This window comes from Schistocerca nitens, chromosome 2, assembly GCF_023898315.1.
Source record: "Schistocerca nitens isolate TAMUIC-IGC-003100 chromosome 2, iqSchNite1.1, whole genome shotgun sequence".
Classification (NCBI taxonomy): Eukaryota; Metazoa; Arthropoda; class Insecta; order Orthoptera; family Acrididae; genus Schistocerca; species Schistocerca nitens.
Genome location: NC_064615.1, coordinates 626928402 through 626944805, shown reverse-complemented (window position 1 = coordinate 626944805; position 16404 = coordinate 626928402). Strand labels below are relative to the sequence as shown.

General features: G+C 40.9%; 1 protein-coding gene across 4 annotated transcripts in view; it reads left to right on the top strand.

The window, feature by feature from the left end:
• The window catches only part of LOC126236717 (AP-4 complex accessory subunit Tepsin-like), a 131726-nt gene that overhangs the window by 53755 nt on the left and 61567 nt on the right, over window positions 1–16404 (top strand). For all 4 annotated transcript variants that reach the window (XM_049946240.1, XM_049946241.1, XM_049946238.1 and 1 more), the window contains one exon: window positions 14686–14806. In XM_049946240.1, coding sequence (XP_049802197.1) covers window positions 14686–14806 — 121 coding nt within the window. The remainder of the gene's footprint in view (window positions 1–14685; window positions 14807–16404) is intronic.

Genomic DNA, 16404 nt, shown 5'->3' with positions numbered 1-16404 from the left:
CAGACAATTATAGTGTTCCCTGTTGCCTTATGCTTGTACTGTCCTAATGTCCAGCCAACCCATGTAGCAGAAAACGTGATTCTTCAAAGGCACTAGACTTGCATTCAGGATAATCATGCAGAGTTAGGTTTTTTATTTTTTATTTATTTTTTTAAATCACTTAATGCAAATGCAGTTATGCATCCCCTGATAAGGACACAGACTATTTATATCTATATCATTTTCAATTTTGACCATGTATTCTGGCTTTAATGACCTTCTCATTGTTGGAACATTAAATCCCAGTCTTTGTTTTGCATCTTCAGAAGAGGTTACCCATTTGCAAAGTTGTAGCAGTACAGATACAATATCGTCAAGCAAACTGATGTCTTTTCTAGAATAAGTTTTTCCCTCTGCAGCGGAGTGTGTGCTGATATGAAATATCCTGGCAGATTAAAACTGTGTGCCGGAGTGAGACTCAAACTCAGGACCTTTGCCTTTTGTGGTCAAGTGCTCTACTGACTGAGCTACCCAAGCGTGACACACAACCCATCCTCACAGCTTCAATTCTGCCAATACCTCATCTCCTACCTTCCAAACTTCACAGAAGCTCTTCTGCGAACATTGCGAAACTAGCACTCCTGGAAGAAAGGATATTGTGGAGACATGGCTTAGCCACGGCTGGGGGATGTTTCCAGAATGTGATTTTCACTCTGTAGCTGAGTGTGTGCTGGTATGAAACTTGCTGCCAGATTAAAACTGTGTGCTGGACTGAGACTCAAACTCGGGATCTTTGCTTTTCGCAGGCAAGTGCTCTACCGCCTGAAGTTTGAAGTATGTTTTGGAGAAAAATATGTTGAACATCATTGGTCATAATGTGGATATTTTAAAGTAATTTGTATGATATTTGGGCAACAACAGGGATTCACAAAAATTCATGTTATTTTTGTGAGTGGGGTAGCTAGACAGGAGACTAAAATTGGAAACAAAGACAATGTCACAAAAGAGAAAGTTTAACACCAGGTATTAAGAACATAATATGGGGTAGCCTAATGGATCCTAAGAAAATTCTTGTGCCACCTCTTCAAATAAAACATGGTGTAATGAAACAGTATATGAAAACTCTTGATCCAGATGGTGATAGTTTTAAACATCTGAATGACAAAGTTCCTGCTCTGTCTGAAAATCTGAAATTACAGAAGGAAACTTAATGGGTCCTCAAATCCGAGCTCTTTAGAGAAAGAAAATTTGAAGCTGCTATGACTAGTGCTTGAAGTGCATTTAAAAAAAGTTATGGACAATTTTCTATGAAAAAATAAACATCCAGATTATGTCTAAATTGTGAACAAGATGCTACAGAAGTTGAAAACATTGGACTGCAACATGAGTTTCAACTGAAACTTTCTGTTTTCACATTTGGGTGTATTGTCTGACAGCCTGGGGAAGTTAGTGAGGAACATGGACAGAATTTCCACCAGAATATTCCGGAAGTGGAGAGGAGATACCAAGGATGATGGAATACTTCAGTGATAGCACCTTACTGCTGGATGCTGTGGAAAAGTACAAGGAAGAATCTAAGAGAGAAACATTTGATACCAATTGAACAAGACCTCATCCATGTGATATTTGTGAAGTGAATGGGAATGTGAAATTTGTTAATAAAAACCTCTGAAGTTCATTTGTAAGTCTTACACAAATCATAATGCTTTTTGAAGAAAATATGTGAATATTTCTTTCTTGGTTTGTCTAAAATCCTGATATGATGGAGGAAAATGAAAGTCATTTATGAATTCAGTGATGTTGACATATTAAGAATCACCTTTACTAACAAAGAGATAGAGGGGCTGGCCAGTACTTACCTCAGCTCAGTACAGCCGATAGATACAAAAAACAGAACAGAAAAGTTTACGTTCCTAGCTTTCAGAACTTTGTTCCTTCATCAGGGAGGAGAGAGGGGAAAGAAAGGGAAGAAGGGAAAGTGGATTCAGTTATTCACAACCCAGGTTATGAAGCAACAGGGAAAGGAAAACAGGGAGGGTAGCAAGGATGGAGGACGGTTGTCAGAGGGAAGCCAAAGATCTTTGGCTTCCCTCTGACAACCGTGCTTGAGTCATATCTGTATTTACGTTTGTATTTCACCAGTCATCATATAAAGTGTGGTGGATGTGTCGTACACTGCTACAATCTGTTCTCTGCCCTCCTCCACTCCTGACGCAATCATGAACAGTGACAGCATGCGGGAAGTATGTATAAGCTTGAATATAACTGATTTTACAATCACACTAATTATGTGAAACACATGCAGGAGAAAATAATAGTGCTGTGAGCTATGCTGCATGCAATACATGGTTTAGTGTCTCTGGCTGGTGTGCTACAAATTGCCAGTTCAAGTCTGATTACCAGCAAATATTTATTTAGTATTTATAATTTCTAAAAGGTTCCAGAAATTTCGTATGTTTGTATTTATTGGATATTCTTAAATATTTGATGTTTGTATAAATAGCAACATTATCTGTCCAGGAGGCAGTTCTGTTCTGTCTGAACATTGACATCTGTAATAAACTCGTTTTCAGTGCTAAGTGTTGTACTTCATTGACGACCTTTGCATTTGGATTTGGACTTGATTGTGATTACAACAGGACATTGTTTTGTGGAGATGCTGGGTGCTTCAAAACGTCTACGTCATCGTGGCTCCAATTAGGCAACATAAAAGCCATTGGTTACACAGACGAGAACCAAAATACAAGCACTGTATTGTTTCTAAGGTACATATATTCAAGAGACCAATGGATTACAAAGCAGCAATATGTCAACTGCAAATCAGGCACCTGTCAATGTTTTTGGAGATGCCCATCAGGACCTGACAAAATGGCAGAAGGCATCCTACCCAGTCACCAAATACAATTGGTGAGATGACTTGATGCGCTTGACAAAAGTGTACTTTCACTTGATCAGCACAGCCCAGCAGTGGTTCGAGAAAAAGGATTGGAAACTCAATAACTTGTACAAATTCCGAACAAAACTGAAGAAAACATTTGATGACAATCAGCAGCAGGTCCTTTTAGCAGATGACTGTTGAAGAACAGAGCACAGCATCATGGGGAAATGAGACAATTTTATATACAGAAAGTTTTGGCCCTATGCCACACTGTGAATTTGAATAGGACAGAAGCTGAAAAATCTCACATTTTATGAAAGAACTCATAGAAGACATGTAAAAAGCTCTTGTGGTAAAGGATGCCACAAAAACAGAGAAATTCATCAAGTAGTTCCAATGTATTGACAAAAGCAACAAAAAAGTTGGATGAAAGAGGTATGACTGACTTCCAAATATTGTCCCCATGACCGTTGTGGAAGACCACCAAGACCTCATCTGTCACATATATGAGGTAATAAGAAAGAAGATACAGCAGTGTATAACAGACAGAAATGTTGAACCACGTTACACAAGAGACAGTAGCCACGAATGTCAATACCCATCTGTCAGGAGGTAATAGAGAATGTTGAAGAAGAGGTGTATTGATGTAATGACGGTGCTGCATGTGAACAATGTAGGTACAATCAACCCCTCCGCCGAGTATTACATCCCACAGAAGAACAGATATTTGTAGGATTGATGACAACACATTGATATGTTTCCACTCTTAGACACTCTGGACAACTTGTATGCTACTGCAGCATTCATTGACTATTGTGGCGAAAAACGTCACAGTAGTGTTACTCATTCCAGTCAACTGGAAGCAGTTACAGTCAACTTGTGGGATGAAGCCCCCTACGCTTGACAAGCTTGTTCTCCAGCATGCCATAACCATTCCCCATCACTGTACAGAGATACCAGTCACTCACATAGCCACTGAATACAGAAAAACTGACCGGGGAAACCATCTATGGAAGTGATGTCGCCACAGACAAATATCCTCCATAGGTGACAGTGACCAAGATGTCAGGAAATTTCATTGACAACCAACCAGTCCGGGTGTTGGTTGACTTGGAGGCTTCTTTTTCTGTAGTGTTGAATGTTTATCATCTCCAGCTAAAAAAGACTATTGTTTGTAATACAAAAGCTATTGTGCTAAGGATTACATATGGAAAATACTACGCTCAGCCGACAGGGAAAAAGGAAGCTGCTATTGGACTGCCAAAGGCAGAACACAGCCCTTCGATTTTGTCATTTTAATAGAATGTAGTCATAATGTTATTCTTGGATGGGATTTCTTGCAGGCATCATAGACTATAAAAGATCAGAGCTCCAGATTGGAGAAGCCATTCCAATGTACATAACAAAGATTGCTCTGGCGAAGGACATAGCCAGTGGGGGAGGGTCCGGACCCCATTCCTATCACCTAAATGAAATTACACATGACCAAGTTCCCACGTAGTGAAACTGATTGAGGTGGCACAGTCATTAGCATACTGGACCCACATTTGAGAGGATCTGTTCAAACCCACATCCGGCCATCCAGATTTAGGTTTTCCGTCATTTCTGTAAATCACTCCAGGCAAATGGTTCCTTTGAAAGGGCATGGCCAATTTCCTTCCACATCCTTGACACAATCTGAGCTTGTGCTCTGTCTTTAATGATCTTGATATCAACGGGACATTAAACCCAATCTTCCTTCCTTCCGTGTAGTGAAATCGAAAGATATTTCGATTTTCACACATGCAACAAAAAAGGAATATGCACTGCTGATAGTCAAAAAGACCATCAATAAATTGAAACTATATCTATAACACTGTATCTAAATTTAAACTATATCTATAACACTGTCGACTTTTGCCCATCCCTACTATAGCCAAGACCAACTACCGTACAATGTTGGCCTTAATTGAGGTCAGTTGTTTTGTTAATCTTTTCAGTTCTTGTTTGCAGTTGAATTTAATGTAAGTGCTGCCATTTATTGATTTTATGTTATGTACTGTTATGATAGTTTCTAATTATGGATAAGTCAGTAACAAGAAAGAAGAGGAAAACTGATTTGGATTTGTCCTCTAGTATTATGGTAAGTTAAATATGTGTACGCAGTGCTATAATAGCCTAATTACCTATTTATAACCTGTAATGTTAGCACTGGATGTGTTATTTTGGAGACTGGTAGAACTTTAGGGATTGCAATATTTCAATATTTCAAAAGACAGCACATCATTACAAATATATTAAATTAAAATCAGCGCATAAAAATACACTTGGATTTGCCTGTGTCAGCCAAAAATCGTGTTGATCAACAAAAATATCACCTGAAAAGTGATGCTTTCATGTCTTTAAAAAAACTGATCAAAATTCTGTTGTTAGTAGTCCAAATGGCAAGATATTGCCCAATCTGGTCACCTGAGCAGTACTCAGTTATGAAAACCAGTTCCGATAGGATCAATAGGGAGGGGTCAGTGGTGAGCAGAGGGGGGGGGGGGGGTGATGACAGCACATTCTGTATTTCATTCATACCTAAAAGAAAATAAATTTCATATAAACAACAAAGGGTGTTGTACATCATAGATGTGTTATCATCATCAAAGATGGTATAACCATATTATCATAGAAAATACAAACTCATTTATGAGGTTTTATACTTTAGAGGTCAATTTGAAATTAATGCATGAGTCTTGTTAAGATGCCAAAAGTGCAGCTCCTAGTATTTGTATATTCCTTTTTGTTTTATGCATAAATTTGGTAGCTATAGTTTCAAGTTGACTATTAAACAATAATTTTTAAAAATGTTCTTGGTCGGGTAGAAAATTGAAGAATTCTAATCAGATGAGAGATACTTTAATAAAATTTTTAATTGAATTGAGGAACTTCGGATGCTTTGATGTGCTGAAGGAATTCTAACTTGGTTTCAGATAAGTTTTAAATTTAAATACAAGATTGTGGTAGGGGAAAGATAGCTATTGTCAAAAGAGATTTGAATCCATGTAACATTACAAGTTATTCACGCAACATTAAGAATCTTCTGTTCTGCAATAGTGAATCTTTGCTTGGCAGTAGGAAGACCTCCTGAACACAGATTATGTACATAAAATTAAAAATAAATAAATGTGTTTTCAGAATAAATGAGAAACATGAGCCTTTTTAAGGTCCATTTAATTGGAAACACTCCCTCTTTTGACAAAATCCTGGCTGTGCCCTTGTCTGGGTGGTTGTCATAAGCATTGCAAGTGGTCACGGAGAATTTTGGATCACTTATTGTCACTGCTTCATCCTGCTACTGGTGAATATATATATATATGTGTGTGTGTGTGTGTGTGTGTGTGTGTGTGTGTGGGCGCGTGCGCGCGTGTGCTGAGTGTAATGTCACTGTGCCTGCGTACTTAAATCAACCACCAACTTTATCAGCGGGGGCCGGCCTCTGGACGCTGCCTGTAGGAGGCTTGCACATGGCATGGTTTCTGCTGCACTGTCTACCAAAGACTCACTCCTGTAGAGACGCAGAGCAGCACTGATTCATCCTTGCTATGTCCTTTTATTTTGTACTGCTCTCATCAGCTGTTCTGTGCGTGGCTTATGTCACACCTTCTGTATGATTCTTTTGTCTTGGTACAAGTGGAGTCATGAGAGATTTATTTCATCCATTAGTCAGAGGTTTAGAATAAAACCATATTTGTTTTACTTGGCTCAATTTCATGTATTACTTGATTACTACAAGATCAGCAATGAGTTTGAAACGGTTTCTGCACATGCAGTCTTTAAGTGCGGTTTCATCAGATTTAGTCATTATGGATATAATGCTACTGGGCCTGACTGAACTTTGGCAGTGACCACTTTGTCGGCCTCAATTAACAGACAGAGCATTGTTCCACCAGTCTGTCTACCGACTTTTCCTCTGCATGATGATTCAGATGAGGATTGGGAATCTTACAAAAAAGACCCACACAACATTTTTTGGCTTTCAGTGTAACAGACTAGAATTTGTGTGAAGCCTTCTTCCTCTTTTTTTATTCCACCTTAGGTGTATCAAGAACTGTGTTAGCTTGCCTCTTTACAAGAACTGGCTGCTCTTACTTTTGATCACACGTGCTGTTTATTGTCCAGCTACCATCGCAAACGAATGCATGTCGTAGCAGCGTGAGTTGAATGTATGACCAAACCAATCGTGCAGAGCTGGGGCAGTCGAACTTCACGGCCTTAGCCATAAGTGTCATTCATTACTAATGCTCATAATGACTTCTATGCAGACCTTGTGTGCATGACACAATTATCTGTGTAACTCCAGATGAGCAAGTGCACCAGAAGGCTGTACTCTGTGCCCTTCGGCAGAAGTTTTGCGAGTGGCACAATCTTTTGAAGCATGGGGCGATGTGGCAGTCATGTCACAAGATGTGCCCACTAGGACAACAGATAGCTTGCATGAGGAAGTGGCATTGGCAGTGGTAAACATGCGGACACAGCGCCAAGCAGACCAAGGCTGGCTCAAGTTCCGTGACTGCCAAAGCACCAGCATCACTGTTCTCTATTTCTGTCTTGTCCTTTTTGCTTTGTCCAGCATGAACAATCGGCGGGCTACACATATTGATTCTCAGAAGAAAGTCCACATCATCTCTGTGTGTCATTTACTGAAGGTTGCTGATGATATGGACATGGATGTAAACAGTGTTAATTCCGATGCTTATGACTTTTCCCTAGTTGTTTATCGAGTTATGTTTTTTTCACCAAGTGCTCTGGCTACAGTTTGACACAGGTGCTGCAGTGACATTATTGAATTCTCAAACCCATGTGAGTTTAGGCTTGTCAGTGTTGACACTGGTCACCCAGAAGCTGGCCTTTGTAACAAGCAGAACCTTGCGCTGTTGGGACAATATATGGCATCTTCCTTGTACAAGTCACTGGTTCGTTCTGTTACATTTTTGATGGTTGCTGATGCCAGTGTTGAGAACTTGTTTTGGATGGGTGCATTTCAGACATTTGGGTTTTCTGTCACTGACACAGTTCACCTTTTGTCCACATATATGGTGTGTTACTAATTTTTCCTTTGAAATTCATGGCTCAGCCTCGTTTTTAACATGCGTGCCCTGTTCCTGTCACACTGAAACATCAAATGACAGCAGAATTAGACATACTTCAATGTCTAGGGGTGGTGCAAACTGTTATGGCTAGTGAATGGTCGTCTCCAGTGGTTTTAGTTTGGGAGGCATAGAGGAAACTTCACCTCTTTGGCACTTTCAGTACTACTGTCAATGACGACGGTTCAATCCTGCGTCCGACCATCCTGATTTAGGTTTTCCTTGGTTTCCCTAAATCACTTCAGTCAAATGCTGGGATGGTTCCTTTGAAAGGGCATGGCCGACTTCCTTCCCCATCCTTTCCTAATCCGATGAGACCGATGACCTCACTGTTTGGTCTCTTCCCTCAAACAACCCAACCTAAATACTGTCAACACGCAGTTGATCATGGATACATATCCTCTCTGCCACCAGGAGGAACTGTTGCCGAAAATATCGGGTGACCAGTATTTTTCTAAAATTGATTTGTTGAAGCATATCTGCAAATTCCTGTAGATGAAGTGTCTCAGTGAATTCTTGTTTTGAATACTCCTGTTGCTCTCCTTTCTTTTACTGTGGCTAGTGCCCCTGCTATTTTCCAATGAGTTTTAGAGCAATTGACTAGGTCTGATCCGGGTTGCATTAATTATCTGTATGATATTGTTGTCATGGGCTCCTCCATAGTCAGGCACTTGAAAAATTTCCACACTTTGTTTTATGTCTTACAGTCTACAGGCTTATGGTGTAACCTCACAAAATCTCAGTTTTTTCAACCTTCTATTGTTTATTTGGAGTTCGAGCTCTCACGGGGTGGGGGTTCCCCTCTGACGGACCACATCTCCACTGTTAAAATTATGTCTCATTCCTCATCCACGAACGAGCTTCAGGCCTTCCCGTGGAAGACAGCCTACTACCATTAAATTCCTGCTGGGGGTGGCCACACTGGCCCATCCATAGCATCCCTTGTTTGCTGGAGCCCAGATTGCAAACACACTTTTCAAATGTTGAAATCCAAACTACTCTCAGCCCCTTGTTTAGCTACCTTCTCTCGGGACCAGCACATAGTTTTGGCAACTGATAACACACAGTATGGCCTCGACATGGTCCTAGCGCCCTGATATGCCAGTGACTCTGAATTACCTGTTGCTTTCGCCTCTAAACCTGTTACTCCAGCTCAGCAGCATTACTCCAGATGGGAAAAAAGGCTCTTGCCATAGCCTGTGCTCTTTACAATATTCATGTTTTTTTTTTGTATGGCTCCAAGTTTCACTTTATTACTGACTATAAAGCCTTTGTTTCCTTATTTAATCATCACACTTCCTTGCTTGACAAGGCAGGACATCACTTACAATGCTGCACTCTGTTCTTGTCTTGCTATAATTATGAAATCTGGTTTTGACCCATGTCTAAACATGCCAAAGTGAACACCTTATCCCACCTTCCTGTGGGTCTTGATCCAGACTTTGATTGGGAAGAATTGCTTTGTTCCATCTTTAAACTGAAGCAGAAACCATAGTTGAGGGTTTCCCAAATATGAGCTCGCACAAGGGAGCTGCCATTGAGACTGACCCGATTCTCTACCAGATGCTATGGTTTGTTCAACAGGGCTGGCCAGTAAACTGCCAGGTCAGGCTTCAGACTCCCTGTGCAACTATTTTTGTTACAATATCACTTCTCCGTTTTTGATGGGATTTCATTGTTGTCCTCGGAAGACCTCTTCCAGAGTAGTCACTCCTGCCGCATTATGCGCAAGATTCTATGCCTTCTCCACCAGGGCCATTGGGGAGTTTCATGCACTAAACTGTTAGCTAGGAGGCACAATTTTTGGCCAGGAATTGATGACAAAATTATCTGTTTTGTCACAGCTTGTGAGCAGTGTGCCTGACAACTGGCAGCTCCCACAGTGTCTCTGTCCCCCTGACTCCCTCCACACCACCCAAGGGAACACTTTCATGTAGACTTTGTGGGTCCATTCTTGAATTCCTATTGCCTCTTGATTGTGGATGCATTTTCCCAGTTTTCTTACATTCTCTAGCGTGCATTTACATTACCTAAGTTCACCATTCATGAGCTTTTGTGGGATTTTTGAGGGGTTGCCTTGTACCTTAGTTTGCGATAATGGACCTCAATTCATTTCTCACATACTTAAATTGTCTTGTTCCCACCACAGCATTGGTCATGTTATGGCTCCCCATTCCACCCTCAGTCAAATGGCAAGTTGGAACAGCTAGTGTGTACGTTCAAATCCCAAATGAAAAAGTTTATTGTGGATTCTTTACTGGACGACGCCCTTCTCCATTTTCTGAGCACCTGTTGCTTCATGCCTATGAGGGAGCAGAGTTTGGCTAAGCTCCATGGCCAACAGCCACACATGGTTCTCCAACTTATGCAGCAGCCTCCGATGCACCTGCCATGGTTGGGTTCGTCCAGCCACTTCACGCCAGGATCGCTGGTATGGACGCAAGGGTTAGGTTGCCGGCCCAAGTGGATATCAGCCAGTGTTGTCCACTGTTGGTGACGCTGTCTTTGTGACGTCCATACAGCTGACGGGCTGGTTGTATGCCACTTTGATCAGGTGCGCCCCCCCTTTTGCCAGAAGTTACCGGTTCATGGCTCCTGTCGCCACAGCCCAACCGTCCTGCCTTGACCCCGTTGTCACCTGCTGTGGAGGCGCATACATCCCATTGGCTGCCTCCTCCACGTGTGGCGCCCTGGGGTTACAGCTTCAAGGTGCCAGGTGCTGGTCTGTCTCTGGTCTCCGTTCTGTTGCCACAGCCTGCTGTTCCAGTCAAGCCACCTCGACCAGCCCCTTTACCATCATCGCCTCAACCATCTTCGCCGGTGGGTCCAGCACCATCTCCTCTCCACAGGACCTGCCCGAGATGGGGATGCAGGGATAACAATGGCACCCTCCTCCCTGTTGCTGTCGTTGTGCATAGCAACGTACCACTGTCATCGAGCATGCGTGTGTCTCCATGCATTCTGGCCCTATGCACTGGTGCCTGCCCAGTACATCGTCCCGCCCTCGCCATTGGCACCGGCTGGTGCCACTCTGGACCCGGTGAATGTTTCTCTCATCAGGCGACCAGCATCTCCTCAATCACCAGGGTGCCCTCCTTTCATGAGGGAGAAGTGTGCTGTATCCTGCTACTAGTGCATGTGAATATGAGTGCTCTGAATGTAATGTGCCACGTGTATGTACTTAAATCAACTGCCAACTGTATCAGCACAAGCCAACCACTATAGCCGCCTGTAGGAAGCATGTACACGGCACAGTCTCCATCACATTGTCAACCGGTGACTCGCACTTGTATACGTGCAGAGCAATGCTGACTCACTCTCACTATGTTCTTTTAGTTTGTACCACTGACATCAGTTGTTGTGTATATCACTATTGTCACACCTTCTGTATGATTCTTTTATCTTGTTTTGTGTGGAGTCACAAGAGGTGTATTTTTGTTATTGCTCAGAGATTTATGGGCAAAGCCTTATTTGTGCTATGTGGATCAGCTTTGTATGTTAGAGATTCATTGGAAGAATCCTAAGGAAATGCAATCCGAAAACAAAGGAAGTAGGTTACAGTACGCTTGTTCACCCACTGCTTGAATACTGCTCAGCAGTGTGGGATCTGTACCAGATAGGGTTGATAGAAGAGATAGAAAAGATCCAACAGAGAGGAGTGCGCTTCGTTACAGGATCATTTAGTACTCGTGAAAGTGTTACGGAGATGATAGATAAACTCCAGTGGAAGACTCTGCAGGAGAGACGCTCAGTAGCTCGGTATGGGCTTTTGTTGAAGTTTCAAGAACATACCTTTACCAAGGAGTCAAGCAGTATATTGCTCCCTCCTACGTATATCTCATGAAGAGGCCATGAGGATAAAATCAGAGAGATTAGAGCCCACACAGAGGCATACCGACAATCCTTTCCACGAACTATACGAGACTGGAATAGAAGGGAGAACCGATAGAGGTACTCAAGGTACCCTCCGCCACACACCGTCAGGTGGCTTGCGGAGTATGGATGTAGATGTAGATGTAGATGTTATTTGGTTACTACAGTCACAAGCAGCCATAAAAGCTATGTGCATAGTAACAGCCTTACCAATTCAGGATAGATGCACTCAATTCCACTGATGAAGAATCATGTTCTGCTACATCTATGGGTAAATGTAGGAAGTTACTGTCAAATTGCCAATTTCACTTTTCAAAGGTATTTGAAGAACATCCAAATTGTCTGACAACTGGGTAAAGTATCATCAGGCTGCAAGCCTCCATCAAAAAACGAAAAAGTGCCTCTTCAGTGCCCAAGAGATGAAAATAGCTAATAGCTAATAGCAATGGAGTCCATCTCAACCCAGAGAAAATAAGATAAGTCACAGATTTTCAACTCCTTGGCAAACTCGTGTTTTGAGAAGTTTTGGTGGAATGTGCTTGTACTGCTAGCAATTCTAGAGACCTACGGTACACCGCTGCAAGAAGGGGGGCATACTGTTGAATCAAATCTCTCATGACTATTAAATTTTCATTTCTCTTAACTATCTGAATAACTTCTTTCATCTTATCATAAATTTCTTCAGTCTCTTCATCATCTGTTGAGCTAGTTAGCATATAAACTTGTACTACTGTGATGGACATGGGCTTCCTGTCTATCTTGGCTACAATAATGTGTGCACTATGCTGCTCATAGTAGCTTACCTGCGTTCCAATTTTCTTATTGCTTATCAAACCTGCTTCTGCATTACCCCTGTTGACCAACATTTAACCGTACAGTAGAGCTGCACGCCACTGGGAAAAATTACAGTGGTAGCTTCCCCATTTCAGTACCAGAACAGCAAGGCTGTTTTTAGGTTGATGTTACAAGGCCAGATCACTCAGTCATCCAGACTGTTGCCCTGCATCTACTGTAAAGGCTGCTGCCCCCCTTCAGTAACAACACATTTGCCTGGCCTCTCAACAGATACCACTCCGTTGTGGTTGCACCTACAGTATGGCCATCTGAATCGCTGAGGCACAGAAGTCTCTCCACCAATGGCAAGATTTCTGGTTCATGGGAGGAGGGGGGGAGGGGATGCTACTGCTCATGATGTATATAATGACTGGTAGGTAATCCCAAAAGCAAAACGAGGATAATGGAATTTAGTCGAATTAAGTCAGGTGATGCTGAGGGAATTAGATTAGGAAATGAGACACTTAAAAGTAGTAAAGGAGTTTTGCTATTTGGGGAGCAAAATAACTGATGATGGTCGAAGTAGAGAGGATATAAAATGTTGACTGGCAATGGCAAGGAAAGCGTTTCTGAAGAAGAGAAATTTGTTAACATAGAGTATAGATTTAAGTGTCAGGAAGTCATTTCTGAAAGTATTTGTATGGAGTGTAGCCATGTATGGAAGTGAAACATGGACGATAAATAGTTTGGACAAGAAGAGAATAGAAGCTTTTGTAATGTGGTGCTACAGAAGAATGCTGAATATTAGATGGGTAGATTGTGTAGCTAATGAGGAAGTGCTGAACAGAATTGGGGAAAAAAGAAATGTGTTGCACAACCTGACTAGAAGAAAGGATCGTTTAATAGGACATATTCTGAGACATCAAGGGATCATCAATTTACTACTGAAGGGAAGTGTGGGAGGTAAAAATCGTAGATGGAGCCCAAGGGATGAAGACAGTACACAGATTTAGGATGTAGATTGCAGTAGTTACTCGGAGACTAAGAGGCTTGCACAGGATAAAGTAGCATGGAGAGCAGCATCAAACCAATCTTTGGACTGAAGACCACAACATCAATAACAATGAGCAGTAGCAATCTGAGGGATACACTTGACGCAAGTTACTCTCTGTTGAGAATGGCACACTGACATTTCTTGAAAATAGATTGAGCTGTACATTTTTCAAATTTATTGAAATACTTTGTTCCTTCAATGATCTACAATATATTGCTGCTAGAAGGTAATAAATTTCAGGTAATCTATAAACAATCGAATCGTTATCTCATCTTGTCCTAGTGACCTTACATCTGAAGAGTATTTTTGGTGAATTTTCAAACCCACAGTCACTTATCTATGTGTCTGTCATTTCAGAATACATGCAATGATCAAAAGGAGAATATTAATATGATTTCATTCAGGGAAAGAATTCCAGAAGCAAGTTTTAAATATTTTAGCCTTCTCATACAGCCCACTGAAAGTGTGTGTCAGCATTCCCATTCTGATGATAGCTATTCATTCTGCAACTGATAACTGCTTAAGTGGATGTCAGCTTTATTCGAACCGTACCACTACAGCACTGAACAGTTTACATAGTTCTTCCAGCTGTAATATCTGTGACTGATTTTAATAATATTAATTTTATCCCAAGTAAATATGTTTCAGATCTGCTAACCAGGGTGAAGCTACACACCTCAGTTTGTACGTTTCCGTATAAATATTTCTTTTTGTACCTATCAGTAACACTGCTATAATTAGCAAATACTGGTACTGTGTTCTTTTTCCTTTCATTTCAGGAGCTTTGTAAGCTTTGTAGTCTGCCCAGTATAATATTGACATGCTTGTGACTTGATGTATAGGATTGGTTTCATAATTTTACATTCAGATTGATATCTTTAGTATATCCGTTTCTGCATACATTTTAAATCCAGTTTTACTTTGGCTTGCTTAATGAGTTAGTTGTTTTAGTTTCGTCTACAACTTTTAATACATGTTACTGTATAGCCTTATGTATCTCTGTCATTCGCAAGCACATGTACCTGGACGTGCTGGAGGTGGCTGGGAATCAGATGAAGATGAGAAGTCATTGCCACATCCACTGTTGCAGTCTGTAAACAGTGACAGTAATTTATCAAGTGACTCCTTGGAAAGGTATGTAGCTGTTTAGTTGGTATTTGTACATCAAATTTTGATTCCATCTGCAGAAACTGTAACATTACAGTGTCTTCTACATTTTACACTCCTTCAGTGCCAGATTTAGTGAACCACTATAGTTTTAAAATATCTTTCCACCAGTTGCATTTCATTTTCCAGTACATTTAAATGTTGCAGTTCATTATAATAAAACCTGTTATGTTTTAGTGAGTATAGACTGCGGCCACATTAAATATGCTACCATAACTGAACATCATAAAACAGAAAGTCATTACTAATGTCATAAAAAATTTACAGCATCTGGCATACTTACTTGGATCAAATGTTTCTGCATCCTAACACATGAAATGAAACTGTATATAATGTGCTTGCTTTAGACATACCATACCAGCATTTTCTTGAAAGCATTGCAATCAATTTTTCAGCAGTAAAATCTATTTTAGGCAAACCTGTGAGGGTGAACTGAATGTTAACCTTTACATAGCCTTGACGCTGTGTTAAATTTAAAATGGTAGAACGATAAAATTTCAGATGGGACCATAGTACACAGTTAGTACCATTGAAAACTGAATATGTTTTGTTTGAAAATATCGTCTGGATTTTTGTCAGATTCGATGATGTCTTCAGAAACTCTTCCTTGCATTGTGCCACACCAGTTAAACTGAAGCAAATGGAAACTGATGTGCCATTAGTCATGTCCAACAGAAGTCTAGTCATGTCCAACAGATCTTTCAGCAGAACACTGTAAAAGTTTTTTATGTTTTTCGTTATTGGGTTTTTGTTATTTGTACAGTAATGATGTATTCTAATGAAGGCACATTATACTTATGGTAGTCTGAGAATAGCACCAGAATTACCAACAAGTTGAGTGGGTTTATGAAAAGAAATTTCAGGATCATCCCTGCCTCTCACGGCAGTTTTTTTGATGATTAAGGACACAGTTTTGCAATAATGACAGTGAAAACGGCTCACAATCATTGCAAGTAAAGCAGAACACATATCAGAGAGCGTCAAAATGCTGCATTTCATGCTGTAAGAAACATTGACTCAAATTTTTCCACAACAAAAAGAAAATGTCATTTTGGAGTGAGCAGGAGGACTGTATGGAGAATTGTAGATTAATAACACTATGTAAACATCACAGTCTGCAACTGGTTTGTACATTGAAATGTGAATTTTTTTAAAAAAAACTTTGCTCCTGGGTTGTCACGTACTTTTGTGCTAAAAGGGATACTTAGCCAATCACAGTTTAGATTTCAAAATGGCCACACTACTCATACAACTATTTACACTGAAGAGCCAAAGAAGCGGGTACACCTGCCTAATCTCGTGTAGGGTCCCTGCGAGCACACAGAAGTGCCGCAACATGACCTGGAATGGACTCGACTAATGTCTGAAGTAGTGCTGGAGGGAACTGACACCATGAATCATGGAGGGCTGGCCATAGATCTCTAAAAATACAAGGTGGTGGAGATCTCTTCTGAACAGCACTTTGCAAGGCATCACAGATATGCTCAATAATATTCGTGTTTGGGGAGTTTTGTGGCCAGTGTAAGTGTTTAAACTCAGAAGAGCATTCCTGGAGCCACTCTCCA